The sequence below is a fragment of the Phyllostomus hastatus genome, unplaced genomic scaffold (assembly GCF_019186645.2).
Source record: "Phyllostomus hastatus isolate PE091 unplaced genomic scaffold, TTU_PhHast_1.1 phas_contig_80, whole genome shotgun sequence".
Classification (NCBI taxonomy): Eukaryota; Metazoa; Chordata; class Mammalia; order Chiroptera; family Phyllostomidae; genus Phyllostomus; species Phyllostomus hastatus.
The window spans coordinates 7,773,760-7,794,890 of NW_025333960.1; the positions used below are offsets into that span (position 1 = coordinate 7,773,760).

General features: G+C 35.0%; 1 protein-coding gene across 1 annotated transcript in view; it reads left to right on the forward strand.

Annotated features, from left to right (window-relative positions):
* The window catches only part of PIEZO2 (piezo type mechanosensitive ion channel component 2), a 503,470-nt gene that overhangs the window by 415,093 nt on the left and 67,246 nt on the right, over positions 1-21,131 (forward strand). Inside the window, exons 26-32 of the mRNA XM_045850410.1 lie at positions 4,434-4,677; positions 7,043-7,139; positions 8,222-8,381; positions 9,894-9,983; positions 13,613-13,734; positions 14,776-14,847; positions 19,083-19,189. Coding sequence (XP_045706366.1) covers positions 4,434-4,677; positions 7,043-7,139; positions 8,222-8,381; positions 9,894-9,983; positions 13,613-13,734; positions 14,776-14,847; positions 19,083-19,189 — 892 coding nt within the window. The remainder of the gene's footprint in view (positions 1-4,433; positions 4,678-7,042; positions 7,140-8,221; positions 8,382-9,893; positions 9,984-13,612; positions 13,735-14,775; positions 14,848-19,082; positions 19,190-21,131) is intronic.

Consider the following 21,131-nt stretch of genomic DNA (forward strand, 5'->3'; position numbering starts at 1 on the left):
CTATTGAGAAATCAGCTAATAGCATTATTGGAGCTCCCTTGTATGTCACTAGCTGTTTCTCCCTTGCTGCCTGTAAGATCCTCTCTTTGTCTTTAAATTTTGCCATTTTAATTATGATGTATCTTGAAGTGGGCATCTCTGGGTTCCTCTTGATTGGGGCCTTCTATGTTTTCTGAATTTTCATGGCTTTTTCCCTCACTAGGTTAGGGAAATTTTCTTTCATTACTTTTTCAAACATATTGTTTATCCCTTGTTCCTTTTCCTCTCTTTCTGGTATCCCTATGATAAGAACATTGTTATATTTCACATTGTCTTACAGTTCCCTTAAATTATTCCATTCTTTTTTAGCCATTTTTCATTTTGTTGCTCTGACTGGGTGTTCTCTTCTACTTTGCCTTCAAACTTATTTGATCTTCAGCTTCATTAGCCTGCTTTTAATTCCTTCAAGTGTATTCTTCATTTCAGACATTGTATTCTTCATTTCCTCCTTATTCTTATTCATAGTCTCTGTCTTTTTTCATGTTGATGTAGTTCCCACTAAGCTCCTTGTAGCTCCCATAAAGTTCCCTGTAGTTCTCATTGAGTGCCTTTAGCATCCTCATAACCATTACTTTTAACTCTATGTCTGATAAATTGCTTACCTCAATTTCATTTAGCACTTTTTCTGGGGATTTTCCCTTTCTTTTTGATTGGGAGTTGTTTCTTTTTCTCCCCATTTTAGGTAGCTCTTTTTGTTTGTTTCTCCATATTATATTATCCTGCTTTGACTCTCTGTCTTCATATTTGTATCTTCTTCAATTTCTTTCATCAATGTCTTGTAATTTTCCTAGTACAGGTATTTTACCTCCTGGGTTAAATTTATTCCTAGGCATTTCATTTTTTGATGTAAATATAAATACATTTTTTAAAAACTTCTCCTTCTGATAGTTTATTATTGGTGAATGAAAATGCAACCAGTTTCTGAATATTAATTTTGTATCCTCCTACTACTGAATTCATGTATCAGTTCTAGTATTTTTTTTGGTGGAATCTTTATGGTTGTCTATCTACTATATCATGTCACTTCCAAATAATGACAGTTTTACTTCTTCCTTTCCAATTTGGATTCCTTGTATTTCTTTTTCTTGTCTGATTTCTGTGGCTGGAACATCTAATACTATGTTGGATAAAAGTGTTGTCAGTGGACACCCTTATCTGTCCTGATCTTAAGGAAAATGCTTTTAGATTTTTCCCATTGAATATGATGTTGTCTGTGGGTTTGTCGCATATAGCCTTTATTATGTTGAGGGATGTTTACTTCATTCCCACTTTATCATAAATGGATGCTGGATTTTGTCAAATGCTTTTCCTACACCTATTAATATGATCATATGATTGTTATTTTCTGTTTTGTTTTTTGTTTATATGGTGTATCATCTTAATTGATTTGCAGGTATTGAACCAACCTTGCATTCCAGGCTTAAATCTTCCTTAATCATGGTGTATATTTTTAATGTACGGATGGATTCCACTTGCTAATACTTTGTTGAAGATTTTTTGTGTCTATGTTCATCAAGGGTATTGGCTTATAATTTTCTTTCTTTGTCATGTATTTTTCTCATTTTAAAGTCAGAGTAATGCTGGCCTTGAAAAATGTGCTTGGGAGCCTTCCCTTCTCTTGGATTTTTTGTAATAGTTTGACAAGGATAGGTGTCAGTTCTTCTTGAATGTTTGTTAGATTTCACCTGTGAAGCCATCCAGTCCAAGACTTTTATTTGTTGGGAGTTTTTTGATTACTGATTCAATTTTATTTATAATAATCAATCTGTTCAGATTTTATGTTTCTTCTTGATTCAGTCTTAGAAGATTATATGTTTCTAGGAATTTATCCATTTTTTCAAGGTTGTCCAATTTGTTGGCATATAGTTTTCTTGAAGTATTTTCTTATAACCTTTTGTATTTCTATGATTTCAGTTATCACTTCTCTTTCTTTCTGATTTATTCATTTGGGTCCTGTCTCTTTTTTTCTTGATGACTCTGACTAAGGGTTTATTAATTTTGTTTATTTTTTCAAAGAACTAGTTTTTGATTTTATTGATTCCCTGTATTGTTCTTTTGAGACTATTTTGTTTACTTCCACTCTGATCTTTATTATTTCCTTTCTTTTACGCCCTTAGGGATTTGTTTGTTGTTCATTTTCTACTTCCTTTACATATAAGATTAGGTTGCTTAGTTGAGGGTTTTTTTTTATTTCTTGAAGTAAGCCTATACTGCTATGAATTTCTCTCTAAAAATTGCTTTTCCTGTGTCCCATAGATTTTGGTTTGTTATGTTTTCTCTTTTATTTTTCTCAGGTATCTTTTGATTTTTTCCGTGTTTGCATTGTAACCCATCCACTCTTTAGTAACATGTTATTTAGCCTCCATGTGCTTCTGTATTTTTCCATTTTCTTCTTCTTATTGATTTCTTGTCTCATGCCATTGTGGACAAAGAAGATGTTTGATATGATTTTAGTCTTTTTAAATTTACTGAGATTTGTTTTGTGGCCTAACATGTGGTCTATTCTGGAAAGTGTTCCATGTGCACTTGAAAAGAATGTGTATTCTGCTGCTTTGCAGTAAAATGCTCTAAAAATATAAATTAAATTTATTTGGTCTAATGTGTCATTTAAGGTCAGTTTTCTTGTTGATTTTTTTTTTTTGGTATGGAAGATGTATTAATCAATGGGGTATTAGAGTCTCTTACTATGGCTGTATTACTGTCGATATCTACCTTGATGTCCATCAATATTTGTTTTATTTATTTTGATGCTACAATGTTGGGTGCATAAATCTTTATAAGGATTTTATCCTCTTGTTATATTTACCCATTTATCATTATATAGTCTTTTTTGTTTCTTATTATAGTCTTTGTTATATAAATTTTTTATTTCCATTTATATCTTTTTTCATCCATATCTTTTCAGTCTGTATAGGTCTTTCAATCGGAAATGGGTCTCAAAGACAGCATATATATTGATGGGTTTTGTTTTCTTATTTAGTAAGCTACTGTATATCTTTTGATTGACACATTAATTAATTTACATTTAGAGTGGTTATTGATATGTATATAGGTATTGCCATTTTATTTATATTTTTGTTCTTTTCTCCCTTCTTTTTAAAGAAGTTATTTGACATTTCATTTAAACTGGTTTGGTAGTAATGAACTCTTTAGCATTGAAAGAAACACATTCTTTTTTTTTTGGTTTGTTTTTAAATTAAATTTATTAGGTGACATTGGTTAATAAGATTATAGAGGTTTCCAGTGTACGTTTCTGTGATACGTTACCTGTATATTGTATTGTGGGCCCACCACCCAAAATGAAATCATCTTCTGTTATCATGTATTTATTTCCCCTTCACCCTTTACTTTTCCCCCACCCCATTCCCTCTAGTAACCACCATACTGTTGTTTGTGTCTACAAGTTTTTGTTTGTTTGTTTTTCTTATTTATTCATTTGTTATTCATTTATTCATTATTTATTCATTCATTTATTCATTTAAGTTTTATGTCCCACATATGAGTAATTTCATATGGTTCTTAGCTTTTACTGACTTATTTGCTTATTCTCAAGGTCCATCCATGTTGTCACAAATGACAGTATTTCATCTTTTCTTTTTTAATTTATTGTTGTTCAGTTACAGTTGTCCCACCCCTTTTCCCATTGCTCACCCTTACCCCATCCCTCTCCCACAGTCAATGCCCCCCAATGTCCATGCCCATGAGTCCTCTGTTCCTGTTCCTTTGCTTGTGACTAAGTAATATTTCATTGTATATCTGTGTACCACATCATCTTTTTTATCCAATCATCTATCAGAGGACACTTTCATTGTCTCCATGGCTTGGCCACCATGAGTAATGCTGCAATGAACATAGGGGTACAAATATCTTTGTGAATAAATGTTTTTAAGTTTTTGGGTAGATAACCTGAAGAGCGGTTGATGGGTCATATGGTAACTCTATTCTTAATTTTTTTAGTAACCTCTATATTGCTTTTCATAGTGACTGTACCAGTTTATATTCCCACTGTTCTCTTGCTGTGGGAGGCATCTGTATCTTAGAAATTTTTTACCATATGATTACTCAAGCCTCCTATAGAAAGACAAGAATTTTGAGTTCTCAGGTAGAGGGCAGAAAATGTTGCTGTTTGAGGGAAATTTGGACCAAATCAGTTGATGATAAACATGCACACAGTGTTTTCACAACTTAACCTATTCATCCATTACTATTTCAGTGAGGATTTTCTGTAGACCAGGCAGTGTCAAATAAAAGATGAATATAGAGCTTATAGTATTACTTGCAAAGAGGAGTCAAATGAATACTATGACTTTTTCCATAATTAAAGTAGAATCTCCCAACTTAACTTATTCTTCATGTTTGTTATTGTCTTTGGATGGTTTTGTTTTGTTTTTCAGATCATATTTAGACATGTCCAAAGTGATTATCTTCAGCTACCTCTTCTGGTTCGTCCTCACAATCATCTTCATCACTGGGACAACAAGAATCAGCATCTTTTGCATGGGTTACTTGGTGGCCTGTTTTTATTTCTTGCTCTTTGGGGGTGATTTGCTATTGAAACCAATCAAGAGCATTCTGCATTATTGGGACTGGCTGATTGCATACAACGTTTTTGTCATTACGATGAAAAACATACTGTCAGTAAGTGGTTCTCACCATGTAACACATTTGTGTTTTCAGTGTAAGAGTAAACAGTCTATTCAGTGGTTATTAAAAACCTATCATCCATCACACTGCTCTCTTAAAAGCCCCAAATGAGAAGTTGCAAAGTCAGAATTCAAATGACCATTAATTACTTCCTGTTTTGCCATATTAAACAGAATCCTTTTTGCTTATTTCCACCATCTTGAGGTCACATGATGAAAGGATATGTATTCATAGAAATAAACTCTAAAACATATTTTATTAACTAAAATGCTATCTCTTCTGAGAAATAATTTATCATCACTCTTACTATAGTACAAAATGGCCCTTTAAAGTCATGTCATGTTGGCTAAAAGAACTCTTATCTAGAAAGAATTATAGAAATATTTTTAAAAATGAGCACAGTACTCTATAAACTGTTTGGGGTGGGGAATGAGATAGAATAAGCTATTGAAAGCATGAATGTTTTATGTACACATAAGATGTGGGTAAACACAGAGGTAAGGCATTGTAAGCAGAGCCCAACTAAGACAACAGAGAGTTGAGGCACAACCCACTTCTTTCTTCTACAAAGTTTGTCTGTTCTGCTTTTTAAAATTCTACGTTCCAGAGCATAGCTTTTCCACTGACCTGGTAGGTAACTCACACTGCTCCCTTTCTCAGAGTAACATAAAATATTTTGGGCCACAGGACACCAGTTATTTGTTGTTTTGGGATATTAAACAATAATATTTCAAGAACTGAAGGAGTTAATACATCTCAAGTTGGCCCTAACTTAAAGTTAATTCTAGTGTCTACTACTCCCAGGTTATACCTGATAATGCATTAGAGGAACAATGATGTAATGACTTCCTGCTTCTCCCCTTTCTAACTACTTAAAGATGAGTTCACTAGGCAGGTATTTTAACTGTAAAAGCATTTGATTTTTGGGAGGGGTAGGGGAGGCACATCCTTTGTTGTGTTTAGAGGTCTTGGAAAGTCAAGTCTGCGGTACCATGAATATTTGAATAATTTATTTTGTCTACAGTCCATTAAAATGTTAATTTCTCATTGATAATAAAAGTGACTTTTATTTATCAGTTTTAGCTCACCAATATTTATTTACATTTTGGGTAACACTGGGAGTTATAGGAGAGGATATGAGATAGGAAAACAAACACCATTTCATTCTAAAGCCAATCTGATGGTTAAGGATCCATTACTAAAAGCTGATCCCTACAACCATTCCTGGAATATGTGTGTTTACAAAATTCATGCATTAATTTATTCTGTAAACCTCTATTCCACTGTTTTTTGCTAGGTATTGTTTTATACCTTAAAGAGCTAAAACTAAATAGTACTCAAATTTTACCCTTAAGAAACTCACATTTTTAGAAAAAGAAGATCAACCTACTTATAATCATATGACCTTTTCATGTTAATTGTCACAACTGTTCAGAAAAATAAAACCAAAAAAGGGTACCTAATACATTGCTTAAATAAGTCGGGAACAAACTTATTGGTTGTGATGCCATTTAAACCCATCAGAGATTTGAAAACAGATTGAAGTGTGTCCAGGGAGACAAAGTGGGGAGAATAATCCCAATTTAGGGAAACCGAACAAAAACATGGCTGCGTAGGACTAAAATATGATATCAGAAAGCATGTTCTGTTGGATACTAATGCTAGGTAACTGCTCATTTAGGAGCAAATCCTAATTATATTCTCTAATCTCATTTCCCAGGAACTATACATAATTCAGCCATTACCCTTATGTGTTGGCTTGCAATGATTAATGTTTATTTAAACTTTTCCCCCATCATGATGTGACTTTAACATATGACAAGAAAGCATTGTTATGAGACAATCACAAGCAAATCAACCCAAAAGATTTTTTTATCCAGAGAACTGGCAAAAAAAAATCCTCAAAACACATACTCTGCTCCTATTCTAAGAACTATATATCATATAGATTATGTTTGTGATGATGTCCTGGCAAATAGCAAAGGTTTAATATATATGCTCTGCCAGAAAATCCAAAATTCAAGTCCTGGGGATCAGTGATTACCCATTTATTATCACAGAGTTCAGTTTATTTCTATGATAATCTAATATTTCCTCTTTGAAAAGAGAGGTGCTCCCAAATACAGAAAACATCACACTAAAGACCCTTCCTTTACTCATTGGGCTTAATTTTCTCATGAAATGATAGTGTTCCTGAAGCACTACTCCATGGGGACTGTATTTTTAGGTACTATCCGTACTGTCCATAATCATTGGCACTGAGACTTTGTGAAATCTTGCAAGTGTCAGGATTGCAAGACATTGAGCTGTTTTTCTGGGTGTAAAGTTTCAGAATTTGCCTTACCTATTTATTTTTCAGATAGGAGCATGTGGATACATTGAAAAACTGGTTAAAAATAGTTGCTGGTTGATCCAAGCTTTCAGCCTGGCCTGCACAGTCAAAGGCTATAAAATGCGTAAGTATGAAAAGCATATTTGGGAGTGGAAGAACAACAAGGAAAGACAACTGTATTTTTCTACTTTAAAAGTTGGGCCAAAGCATGTAAATAAAAGAAATAAAAGTAGAGTTCAGTTTGACCTACATAAAGGTTCTAGAATTGCCTTGCATTTTGAATGTATTATCCATAATGGGAAGTGCTCCTACTCTCGCCACCTTGGATTATAATCTACAAACATCCCAAATCCCGGCAGGTTTGGAGTTGGGTGTGGCCTGTAGTAACTTCCTGAACCTTTTTGCATTATGGTTAGGAAGGTTTAGAAAAGTACACTCAAACTTGTGGTCATTGCATTTAGAATCTTGAGTCATCAACGTTATTCTGACTTCTAGGCTCTTCTCTCCTCAGAGAGAAGCTCAGAGAACTCCAAACTCAGAAAACAAATGGGAAAAGCTGCAAAATTTCTGGAGTTACACTCCCACCAGGACAGAGGCAGAAGTCCCATTTCCATTTTTCTGCCTCTTGTATCAGATCCCAGAGCAACATTACACATGGTCCTTCATGGTGCCCAGACCAGGGACAATTGGAACATGATACTCTCCACTGTGGCTGACAATCTAGGCTATACTTTCCTAAAGATGAATATAGTCACTGGGGTATGTTTTGATTTAGGGTTAGTTGTGTTATTGAGACCCCTTCTTCTAATAGACCTGCCTACCTCTGGGCAGAGCCCATTCCAAAGCATTGCCTCTGGCATTGAGACATACAGACATTATTTTTATGGCCTTTGTTGGAATTTGGGGGTGAGGGTCCCTTTTTCTCTAAAAGACAGGTTTACACAGGAGCCCTCCTTGGCAAAGAGCCTCTCTTCTTCCTTACATTGCCAGTAGTTCACTCTGTGGTCAGCCTTACGGATTAATGTTCATAATTGGATTTAAAGAGTATAGCCTTGCCTGTTAATAAATCAGCTCATAAGTGAGTTGATGGATCAGAATGTTGCTTTCATGCCTGTGTGATTTCCCAAGACTGATCACACCACAGGTATAAAAAAACAATGAAAATGGATGTTAATTTTAATTATTATTTTTTATTTTTTGCTTCAGCTGAGGATGATTCCTCATGTAAACTACCCAGTGGTGAAGCAGGAATTATTTGGGACAGCATATGTTTTGCCTTTCTTCTGCTGCAGAGAAGAGTTTTTATGAGTTACTATTTCCTACATGTTGTGGCGGATATAAAAGCTTCACAGATCCTGGCATCAAGGTAGGGTAGGCTTCTTCTTAGACCCCACTCACTTCCAGTTGTTGCCTCTGGTCTTGTAAGTTTAGGGGGAAAGTCTGTGAAGAGGATTGGTATTAAAAGGAATGCCATTGTGTTGGGGGTGTCAATAGCTAGGTGTGGATTCCCTTTCCTGCTGTACCCATTTCAGAGACACCAGCCAACTGAACAGTGAAATTAGTGAACTTGACAGGTGATAATCAGAGCCAAACACCAGTGAGCTGAGGTTGAAAGTAAAGAGTTGGAGATAGTGACTGCAAGATAATTGACTTCAGGCGCAGTGATGGAAGGCTACACTTCCATCACTTCCTAAGGCTATAATGAACTGAAAATTCTTATACTTCCTAAGGCTATAGGAAACTATGGTGTGTACATGGGTTCTTTATTTAATATTTGAGGATGTTTGCTTGCTTATGAGCAGATTTAAATAGCAGAGGAAAGGTTAAAAATGCAGGAAGAGAGGAATAAAGGGAAGGGTTGAGTCCCTCAGGCTACAGGTGGGGAAGGGAACTGAACACAGGCAGACCTCGGGCAGGAGAATGTCACCTCTTTCTCTGTCACTGCAGGAAAGGCCATCTACTGGATAAATGGCAGAAAACTAAGGAAATAATTGCTTCAGGACTTCTGTTCTGAGAATTAGGTAGCTATATAATTTACTAGGAGTCAAAAGCCCTTGACAGAATTCAAGATTTGAAATAAGAGTAAGATGTTTGAAATAGCCACTAGAGAGGATCAGAATAGTTTCCAGAAAGGGATGCTGTGGATGGTTGGCCAAGCATGCATTTTCTGTACCTCTGATGACAGCCTGTCTGAGCATAGGGCTGAAACACCATTGGGATTTTACAAAATTATAATTTGCCAAGTGATTATGATGTATGACTATAGGGCAGAGTTGAGAATATTAAGAGAGACTGATGAGATCTATGGGATCCCTTAAGTTGGCTTGAAATGTGAGAAAAAACAAAACAGATGGGAGGGTAAGGATAGAAGGAAGAGAATCAAAGAGGCAAGAGACTAAAAATCTGACTGATGGGACTTGCACTCCAACTTTGCATAGTCCCTGAAGGAATCCTCAGCTCACTGCATATTCCTTTCTGCTTATTGAGTAGAAAACCCATCTGAACTGAGTTCTTGCAAATGTTTCCTAGTGGGACAACTAGAATAAGGTCAGGTGAATAACACCTTGCTGAGATACGACATTCTATGGGACAGGTTTGAAGAGGTATATGGCTTTTAACATCCTAGAAAACACAAACCATTTTATTTTTACTGATCTCTCAGTATTGTGAGCAGCCCCTCCTTCTTGGGGGGAGGTTGTGCCATTTTCATTCACTGGGAAGGGGTTTCTAAAAAAGGCCTTGTGACTCCTACTCCCAGCCCAGAAACTAAAGTCAACAGTCCAAGAAATGTTTTCTAACCCTTAGTAATCACTTTAGGGCAAGGAGAGTAATAACAATAGAAGTACTAATTTGCTCTACGTTTCCAATTTTCCTTTAGAGGGGCTGAACTTTTCCAGGCCACAATTGTAAAGGCTGTAAAAGCAAGAATTGAGGAAGAGAAAAAGTCAATGGATCAGCTGAAGAGGCAGTAAGGATGCTTTATTTCACTCTCTTCTATTCCTTTAATTTTGGTTAGTATGATCCCATTCAGACTCACTCAGTTCTTGAGAAGCCTCAATGCCCTGAAAAACCTGTTTGTGTTAACTTTCCCAATTTCCCAGGTATTTACTCTTGCATCAGGTAGTAACTCTTATGCCTAATAGACCGAATATGGAAGTCATTAAAAAGAAAGATGGCTGCAACATGGTAGAAAGAGAGCCAGCTTAGGTAAGGCCAATGTCAAGTCTTAGTTTGGCTGTTTACTTCAGAAACTTGAGCAAGTCATTCACATTCTCTGAATTTTAATTTTATGTTCTAAATTAGGGCTCACAATTCTATATAAAGTTTTATGAAGATTAAACAAGTTAATGAATGCGACAGCATCTAGCCCAGTTCCAGGCAGTTGGAGAAAATGATTATTACATCTATGGGCTAAGAAAATAAATGCAGAGTCCTGGCTCTGGAAGGATCTTTAGAGATAACATAATCTAGTCCCTTCGAAGAGAAACTGGTGACCCACCATATTAGATAATTTAAAATTCACAACTAACTAGTGGCATCACTAGAAATATCACAACCCATATTTCCTTAAATTCAGTTCAAGACTTTGTCTACCACAACAATCTGAAAAAGTCAAGACAGGCTTCACCCAAGGGATCTGAGAATTCTAAATTGCTTTTTTAGGCACATTGTAAAGAATTTTCTTCGAGTGTAATTTCCAGCAATGAATGCAACTTCTGAGGGTTGGGATCCTTTTTTCATTTTTAAGTATATTTTATTGATTATGTTATTACACTTTTCCCAGTCTTCTTCTCCCCTTTATCGCCCCTCTGCCCTACACTACCCCACCCTCCAACATTCCCCTTCCTTAGTTCATGTCCATGGGTTGTACATATAAGTTCTTTGGCTTCTCCATTTCCTATAACATTCTTAACCTCTCTCCACTTATTTTATGCCAACCAATTAGGCTTCTTATTCCCTGTACCTTTCCCCATTCCATTCTTCCCTTCACCCTCCCCACTGAAAACTCTCCATGTTATCTCCATTTCTGTGATTCTGTTCCTGTTCTAGTTGTTTGCTTAGTTTTTGTTTTCCTTTTTTGGGTTCAGTTGTCAATAGTTATGAGTTTGTTGTCATTTTACTATTCATAGTTTTTGATCTTCTGTTTCTTAGATAAGTGCCTTTAAGCTGACTTTATCTGAGAAGCACTTTATCTGCCCTTCCACTCTAAATGAAAGCTTTGCTGGATAGAGTAATTTTGGAAGTAGATCCTTGCTTTCATGACTTCAAATACTTCTTTCCAGCCCCTTCTTGCCCACAAGTTTTCTTTTGAGAAATCAGCTGAGTCTTATGGGAACTCCTTTATAGGTTACTCTCTCCTTTCCTCTTGCTACTTTTAAGATTCTCTATCTTTAATCTTAAGTAACTTAATGGTGATGTGCCTTGGTGTGTGCTTCCTTAGGTCCAGTTTCTTTGGGACTCTCTGAGCTTCCTGGACTTCCTGGAAGTCTATTTTCTTTGCCAGATTGGGGGAGTTTTCCTTCATTATTTGTTCAGATAAGTTTCCAATTTCCTACTCTTGTTCTTCTCCTTCTGGCACCCCTATGATTAGCATGTTAAAGAGCTTAAAGTTGTCCCAGAGGTTCCTAAGCCTCTCCTAATTTTTTTTTTTTTTTTGAATTCTTGTTTCTTCATTCCGTTCTGGTTTGGGTGTTTATTTCTTCCCCCTGTTCCAAATTGTTGATTTGAGTCCCAATTTCCTTCCCTTCACCGTCGGTTCCATGTATATTTTGCTTTATTTCACTTTCGGTAGCTTTTGTTTCTTCCTTCGTTTTGTGACCAAGCTCAATCAATTCTGTGAGCATCCTGATTACCAATGTTCTGAACTCTGCATCAGATAGGTTGTCTATTTCCTTGTTGCTTAGCTCTTTTCTGGAGTTTTGATTTATTCTTTCATTTTGGGCCATATTTCTTTTCTCAGTGTATCTGTTATGGTGTAAGGGGGCAGAGCCTTAGGTATTTGCCAGGGTGGGGCAACCATCTTTGCTGCCATTGTAGCTCTGTCTGTGGGGGTGGGGCCAGGGAAGAAACAATGCCACTTGCTTGCTCTGCTCTAGCATCACTTTCCAATGAAAACTTCTGTGATACTGGGAGTTTCTCTTGCCGTCGAATCCCCTGCAGTAGTTTACAGCTAGCTTTGAGTCTTTGGTTTCCCATTCAGCCATCCCTGCCTAGCCCGCACAGTCTGTGGCCTTGCTGCACATCCTCTCAGCTTGGCTACCCGTGTCTTGTTTCCACCCCTCCTACCAGTCTGGGTGAATGTTTTTTTAGCTCCTTGGTTGTTGGTGTTCCTTGCAATTTGATTTGCTGGCACTTCTGGTTGTTTATTATTTTTAAATTGGTTGTTATCCTTCTTTTGGTTGTGCAAGGAAAGTAAGCATTTCTACCTATACCTCCATCTTTGCTAGAACTGGGATTGGTATCCCTTAATGTATTTGGGGGACCAGTTTAAGAGCTGATGGCCTAGAATTCAGAATCCAGCCACTTTTCTGAAGAAATATTCCCTGAGTTTGCTAAGATTGCTTCACTCCATTCTGGCCTCATTTTTATCCATGCAAAAGTATTTGCTAGAATAAATTACACTATCCCATGGCATGTTTATTTTCACTATTAAAGATATGAGATATATAGTATAATAGAGTATAACTGTTGCTTTTGTTATTTCTAACTACCTAAATCAAATCTAGAGAAATAACAAATTTAGACCCACATTTAGAATGTGTTCCCATAAATGAAGCCTGTTACTATAATTCACTTCACTAAATTTTTCATTTGCCTAAGTGATAAAAATTCAGAATAAAAATGAATGAAGGCAATGATCATTGCAAAAAACAAACTGAAAATGTTGTTTTAGCTACACAAAGCAGAAATTATGCCTAAATCAGTTTAAAAACTTGTGCAAATATCCAGAATTTTAGGTAATTAAATTAAGTAATGAGACATTTCAAGAAGGCAGATCTGGGAAATAGAGTTTAAAATTTCAAGAATAGTCTTCCTGAGTTAGCAGACAAAATAAAGGTACTAAATCAATAATTAAAGATGCAATAATACATTTTTCCAGAACCAATAGATTATATTTGAAATAAGGAAGGGGCATATTGTCTCACAAAAAACTTATGAACATTTGAGGAGTGATTTGCTGTTTACAAAACAGTTCTCACTTTCATATATTTCCTCATTTGATGTTCACAATTATGTAAGGTAGACAGATATTATAAAAATGCAAACCCTGGGAGAACAAAGGACTTATATTTCATAGTATGCTATGCTCAGAATGGCAATGGTACAAGGTATAAGTGGTCATAAAATATTACATATCAAACCTTAGCATAATTATTATTGGTCATATTATTAAGACTAGCACCTGTGTAGTGGAAATTAACATGGGTATATAAAAAAACATGGGGATACTTGTTCCTAATAAGAAGCTGTTCACAAGTCCCAAATACTACTTTGTTCATGTTTTTAGTTATATACATAAAAGTATAAACCCAAAGTATGACCACATGATACCTGCAGACGTGTTCTTGGCATTGCTGCTGCTCTTGCCTCTTACAGGATGGATCGTATCAAAGCCAGGCAACAGAAATACAAAAAGGGTAAGGAGAGGATGCTGAGCTTGACCCAGGAGTCAGGGGAAGGCCAAGACATCCAAAAACTCTCTGAAGAGGATGACGAAAGTATGTTAAGAAATTTCCCCTTTATTTGAGTACCTTGATATTGAATAATATCTTGATATTTGGAAGGGCTATAAAATAACATTACTTTTCATTCTGCCAATATTATCAATATATTTTAACTTAATAAGTTTCAGCTCCCCATTGTGAATGGGATACCTTTACTTATTTCATACAGTACATATTTAATGAATCCATTACTTTACAAGTATCTTCTTTCAGCAAGACAACTTTAATCAACACATAACATAGTTTCTGTTCCACAGACATGTTTCTGAGGAAAATGGCATATATTTGCTTAATTTGTTACTCTAGGAAAGAATTTTCAGATAAGCAATCAACTGTAACCTTTGATTTCTATAAATTTTATATGAAAACTAAGTATGTATGCATATTTTATGTGATATCTAAATAATGATAATTCAAATATCATTTAATTATTTTCTTTCCAATGAAACTTAATATGAACTATGTATTTACCATATCCAGTTATAGATATGTTATATTCAATTAAGTTTAAAGGTCTTCTTATAGGTATTTCCATGCTTTTCTATTTAAAGGGAATAAAGAAGAAATAATGCATGAGAGTACCTATTAATTACCAGTAAATGTATATTTTTTTCACTAATACATTAAAATAATTAGAATAAAATGCCTGGTTATGGGAATATATATATTTTAACAAATTATTTGCCACTAAATTGTTATATAAATTTTGGGTGATGTTTCTTTTCTGTTAATTCAATAGAAAATTCAGTGTTAAATGCATTTTGACAGATAATCCCTTCCTTTTTATATTTCTATTCCCTCAGTTACTAGAAAGAAAAGGAAAATGTGGCATAAGGGTAATAGAACACAATATTTACCTCATGAAATCAACTGCTAATACATGTAAATTTTCAGATTCAGTATAATTCATTTTCCTGACTTCTGATGTATTTTTGCAACTTACCTAGATTTTGACAATTGAGTTGTTAAAACGTGGTTTTCAAAATTTGTTTTCTCACTTTATAAGAATTAATATTTGGACATATTTTATTTTAGGAGAAGCAGACAAACAGAAAGCCAAGGGCAAAAAAAAGCAGTGGTGGCGGCCTTGGGTTGATCATGCTTCCAGTAGGTCTTCTCGATCCTCTTACAATTTCACCAGTTCTAACCCTTATATCCTTGACCAGAATTCAGGCATCCCCATGGCCTATGTATTCCATGCATGGTTTGATCCTTGTGACTTGATAGGGGTCAGAGTATAGGAAAATTGTCTGGGTCTGTGAGCCTGTATACAGAGTCTTCCAAAGAAATCAGCTGGTTACCATGCTGGTTGAAGAAAGCCAAACACCATTTCTGGGCTCAGAAAGAGAATAATAATTGACTAGTATGTTATCCTCTTCTGAGGTCTAGAGCTCTGCTGATGTGTATTTGTTTTATGCTTAAAACAAAACCCTTAATAAAAATAAATTTCTGCTCCTCCTGGGACTCTGACTTAAGGATAATCTTTAAGTTCAAAGTATTTGTGACCCTCTTTGTAAGGCAGTAAGGCATGGGTGCCAATGATCTTCCCATACCTTTATTCCCAGAGCTTTGATTTTTATTTGCATGTAAGGATTTATCCAATTTATTAAATATAAAAATGGGGAAAACTAAATATGCACTGAACTTCCTCACCCTGTCTCCTCCCTAGTTTCAAAAAGGCTCTGAAACTACACTTCAAATTCAGTTCCCAGCATGAGGCCTCTGGCCACTGGCAGCTCAGACATGACCAATTAAGAGCAAAGTCAGAAAACAGTTTTTGAAAAGCAGAACTTGATAACCCCATAGAATTAGTGTTTGATCATTAAAAAAATAATGAATTTTGGAATTCCATGGCAATATTTGTTATGTCTAGCAAAAGAAATATCACCCTCTACATGACCAGTGGTATTTTAATGGAATGATCCATTTGAATCTAGCCTTCCTTTAATATATCAGAATATTGAATAATTATTGTTTTGAAAATTACTTGTGATCTCTTCAGTCTTGTATGTCTTATGTAGTTCAATATCTGTAGCTAATATAATCAGAAAAGAAATAGCACCAAGGCTCATATCATCACATGATGATGGGAGGGGGTCTACTAATGAGATATTTAGAATCACTAGAAAATCAAGAATCTTCCCCCATAACTAATTCTTATTGTCACCTATATCCAGCATTGGCTTCTGTTACTCAAGAAATAATCTTTTGAAATCAGTAAGCCAATTTAATGAAGCAATTCAAAATTTTCTCAGTATACATGAATATAATTACACTTATCCCAAATACTGAATTTTAGCATTGTGGCAGGAAGAAAAATCCATGAGTTATAAAGAGTTTTATTTTATTTTCTGCCTAAGTCAAAAGATAAAGATTCCAGTTGAAGCTCTGTGTGACTCTTTAATTTATTGTCCATCAGCATAGCATGTTATTCATGCTAATAATCTAATACTGGATTGCACTATATGTCTATTTCTATCAAGTCACAAGTAAACTATGCTTAACTTTCTGTTTTTAAAGGGTCCTTTGCTAGTTTAGAGAGACCTATCCATTTCAAAATTGTCTCCTACTAAATGTTTTATTTGTTTAGCTGGGGTAAATTCCCATTGCAATCATTGTGGTTGTATTTCCTTTCTCATCTAAACATTGCATTTTGGAAGGATTTGGATATGGTCTTTGATAATCATCTTAAAAGTTGAGAATAATTTAAAGAACTTCCTATGAAGGTTATTGTTTTTAGATTTTCTGATTCATTTCACCCTCATTATATCAAGTTCTTGAAGACTAGTATTAAACTAAATGTGCCTTATTACAACACCTTATGGTGCAATAATGCATGAATGTGTGTAATTCATAGATTGGAATCATATTCTGAGCATGATGTTAACATTTTTCTACAAAACATATTTCCTTTACAAGCTTGCAAAGAAAAGAGTGAATGTGTGGTTTATTTTTTAGATTATGACAAGTTTCAAAACTTAACTTCATATCTGGAAGCACTTTATTAAAAACTCTCATTTTTTAAAAAGTCACTGAGCTTTTAAATAGATATTTCTTAAAGGTGTCAAGTATAAATGAAGTGTAATTAGAATACCATGGTATAAATCCATTGACAATATAATAATGTTGCTATGTTGTTCATATTATTAGTAAGCATTCAAGAGCTTAATATAGACTGTAGGTGACAAATCTCCCACTTCCATAACTATGTGCATACACATGATTGCATTATTGCTGTTCAATGATACCTTCCTTTTCAATGTAGTATGTCTTCATGTCAATTCAGTACTAAGTGAATGTCAAGCCTTCCTTTATGATTAGATATCTGAAATAAAAATTCCAGTTTTCAGGGTGGGATTTTAGAAGTCATTTTCCATGCTTAGTTGTTTAGCAATAACATCCACATCCATCATACATATATGGTCACAGATGGGAGGCAGGATCTCTATCTGAGCTAACAAAGGTATATGTAAAAGCTTTTCTACTCATTATTAGCAAATAGCACTACAAATATTCTGTTATTTTCTTGTTATATTTCAATAACATTTTATAAAAGAATAGAAAAAAATTAACATTTTTCTTTTTTTAATGTGTTAATTCTACTTTTTACATATAAATTGGTAGTTTTTTAAATGTTAAAATCAGGATTACAAGTACTTGAGATGAATACTGCTTGGGCTCACAGTGGCCACACGGATAAAAGTTATAAAAGGTATGATTGAATACAATTTAAGCTACTGTTGATTTTAAAGTCTATAATGAGGGTAAAATGCTCAATCTTATAATACAGTTTTTACCAAATGACCATGTGACGTACAGTCCATGTAACTTTCCTGCAAATCTTTGAGCTTACATGAAGGCATTACTTTAATGGTCTTTTCACTGTCAAATGTAATGCTGTAACTTTGGTTTGTTCTTGCTTACTCTTACCTTATGTTATATTGCATTTATTTCCTCAGGCCTGGACCCAGTACTCTGGGCCTGGTTCTTTCTTCAAAATAAAAGTAACAAATCACAGTGCTTCTGTTCAAGGATATAAGGCCCAATTCATTCACTCTGCATCTTCATGGATGGAGGCCTCAGATACATCTGAAATCACGGGCAAAATTATTTACTTTTTGATCATGTTTAGTAGTATTCAAGCAATTAATTTTTAAATAAGCGAAGGTTTTCCATTACCTTATAATGTTTAAGTCCAAAAGATAAGTGAACAAATCATGTTATGTCAACCAAAAGACAACTCAGCATTTGAAGACTTGAACATAAATTGAAAGTATTAATATGTTTTCCTGCAATGATGGTATAGTACTTGCAGCATCAGAAATACATATGCTGGGTCTTTTTTCTCTTATAAACTTAAAATAATGATCAAACTGATAAAAATTTGATCCTCAGATTTTTTAAAATATCTGTACAATTCAGCTTTCTCTGCCCCCAACTGTTAGCACAGCAATATGTTCTTGCAGGGAAAGTATTAAGCAAGGCAAAGATATTCTAGACTGCTTGTGCTTTGTGTCTTACGCTCAGTACAGATCTCCTCAGTAAGTGCCTGGGGAGCTCCTGGTTGACCAGAAGCCTAACAGCACTAAATGTATGGACCATGTCTGCCAAGCCTCAGTCTGTCCCATGCTATCTGCAGAAATAGCCAGAGGGCAGTGGTGGTGGTGTTTTGGTTGTATTCTTTTTTTATTATTATCTACCTATTTCCTCCTCATGGCAATGTGTTATTTAAAATAATAATAATAACAATAACAATAATAATAATCTTTTTCAAACATCTTGCCATATATGTTATATCCCTTGTGCTGCGTGTGGAGAAGCCAGGTCTGTACAGTATAAAGTGAAGTAGAAGGTTGGTGCTACTGATTCTCAATCCTGAATCTTCTTGATTGGTTTTCCTACAACAGTTTCGACCCATTTGGACAACACCAAGCCCTCTACTCTACTTTGGCTTTGTCTGAAAGACCAGAATTGCTGAATTGTAAAGTAGTTTTCAGTTATATTTGGTCATCTTGGTAACAAAACTGGTTGCTGCAGAGTTGATCTGATGCATCTGTATAAAATGTAGAATGAAGAAAGAAGAAAATACCAGATAACCCAGTAGTGGCCAGTTCTCTTACATGGCACAGACAAAGCCTCATGCTCTATAGACCCAATCATGCCAATAACACATAGCCCAGAGTGAATACTATTCATCTCTTATGTTTTTCTCCATACCAATGTCTCTTGCTGTGGCTCCTTTATGAACAATTTATGTGTATCTTTGGGGGGCATTTCATTTATAAGTCCCTGATTATCTCATATCTCTTTCAAGAAATAATTAAATATTTTGTTTTGCTTAGTGGTCAGGAGTGGAGACTATTATTTGTTTGAAACGGACAGTGAAGAGGAAGAAGAGGAAGAATTAAAAAAGGAAGATGAAGAACCTCCAAGAAAGTCAGCTTTCCAGGTAATTATGGGATTTGGGAAATCATGTCTTTTACTGGTTGAATTTTCTTTTTGACAGATCGTGATTGCAAGCCTAGACTTCTTTTGTCATGTTCATATGTGATAGTTCACAGAAGCCTCTGATTTTCATCTGAAATTATTTATTCCTCATTAAACTAATGATGCTTACCCCTACCATGCAAGACCACCGTTCCAGTCAGGTATCCATTTATTTGCATCAAAATTTTTCTGATGCTATAAACAAAAAATTGAACTTCCTTTCTCTTGCAATTATGAGATGAAGAAGACTTCTTGGGCATTGTTTTGAATTGCTTAAGTGGACTTTGATATGTAGAATAGTTGATCATGAAAATAAAGTACTTGCTTTGTTTTCAAACAAACGGTCATTTAAATGTTACTTCATTTTGAAAATCAGTTTTATTTGTATTGCTAAAAATTTGAGAATTATTGAAATAATGAAACTATCTAGCACAGCTCTGATTATTTTCAGTTTATCTGCCTTTTGTTTTCAGAGCCTACTGTACCATTCTCAGTTGTATAGCTCATTAGTGCAAGTATAGTGTACCCAGTGATGTATAATCAATGATACCTAAACACGATAATTTGTCAGAAGAGTTACATATGGAATGAAAACTTGATATATATTTATATGTATACATATTTCATGAAAGGGCCTCATGTTAAGAGTTCTTTTCCATTTGTTATACCTTGAATTACATGACGTATCCATGAAGAGGTCATTGTCATTTTGCTGGCTAGGGCTTTTCAAGCTGTCAGGTAACATCCAACCCTGTTTTCCCAATGCACTGAAGAACTAAATTATTCATAGAGACACCCTGCTCTGATGCTTCCTCACTGGCCCCATTGCTAACTCTGTTTCTAGATGACTATGTGCATGTGTGTAGCTGGCTTACCAAATACTAATGACTTGACTTTTTATTTTTATTCTAACCATCACTCATCATGCAGAAGAGACCGTGATCATCTTCACTATTTTTACAGATTACTTGCAAAGACTGATAATTTTCTTTATTCCTAACTTATAAGCAGAGACATTTTATTCTAGCTTCAATGATTGACACATTCCAACCTAGTTGTTGTAATCATAGAGACAAACTCATACTGATGTCATATATTAAATTACTAGTTTCTGGTTTTTTTTCTACTAATTACTCTTGCTTTGTCCTTCTTTGTAGAGAGCTATTGGGAAGTTTGCGTCAGCCATTTTAGCCTTGCCAAAGTCTATCATTAAACTTCCCAAAACTATTCTTCAGTATTTAATCAGAGCTGCAAAGGTATTTGATGTTTTACTGATGTGTGGTGTGTGACCTTCTGCTCCATAGATTTTTAGACAAGCAGAACCCTATTGCTACATCTGCCTTTTCCCTGTTCTGTAGATTGTGCATTGAAAGAATTGTAAGAATTTAAAATATTTGACAAACTTTTCCACAAAGAGTTCTAAAAAGCCAAATTTCATATTATTTGATTCTTGTTTCTTCAGCTGATATCAGAGCCTACCAAAAAATAGAATGAGAAAATGCAGATACACATCTACTTTCTGTCCTTTTTGTAGTTTTGTCTAAGTCACATTTCACTTTAAAAGGGTCACATCTGATTGCATGCATCAGTTATGATGTGCAAAAAAATATGATAATTTTTCTCAGAAAGCTGGTTAAATTACAGATAAGCTAATAAAGGACTCAGTTTGCTCTATGTCCTTTCTGGCTTCCTGTTAAGTCTCCATCTTCCTAAACTGGACATCATTTTCCATTTCTCATTTGGAAATCAATTCATCTCCTCACTAGAATGCACTGCCATGCACAGCGTGTGCAGCTGCTTCTTCCCAGGTCACTAGTGACTGCCAAATAAACCAATTAAAAGTGACTTATTAATTAATCTAATGCACAACAGAAGTTATCCAGCTACCTATGCTGTTGTCACTT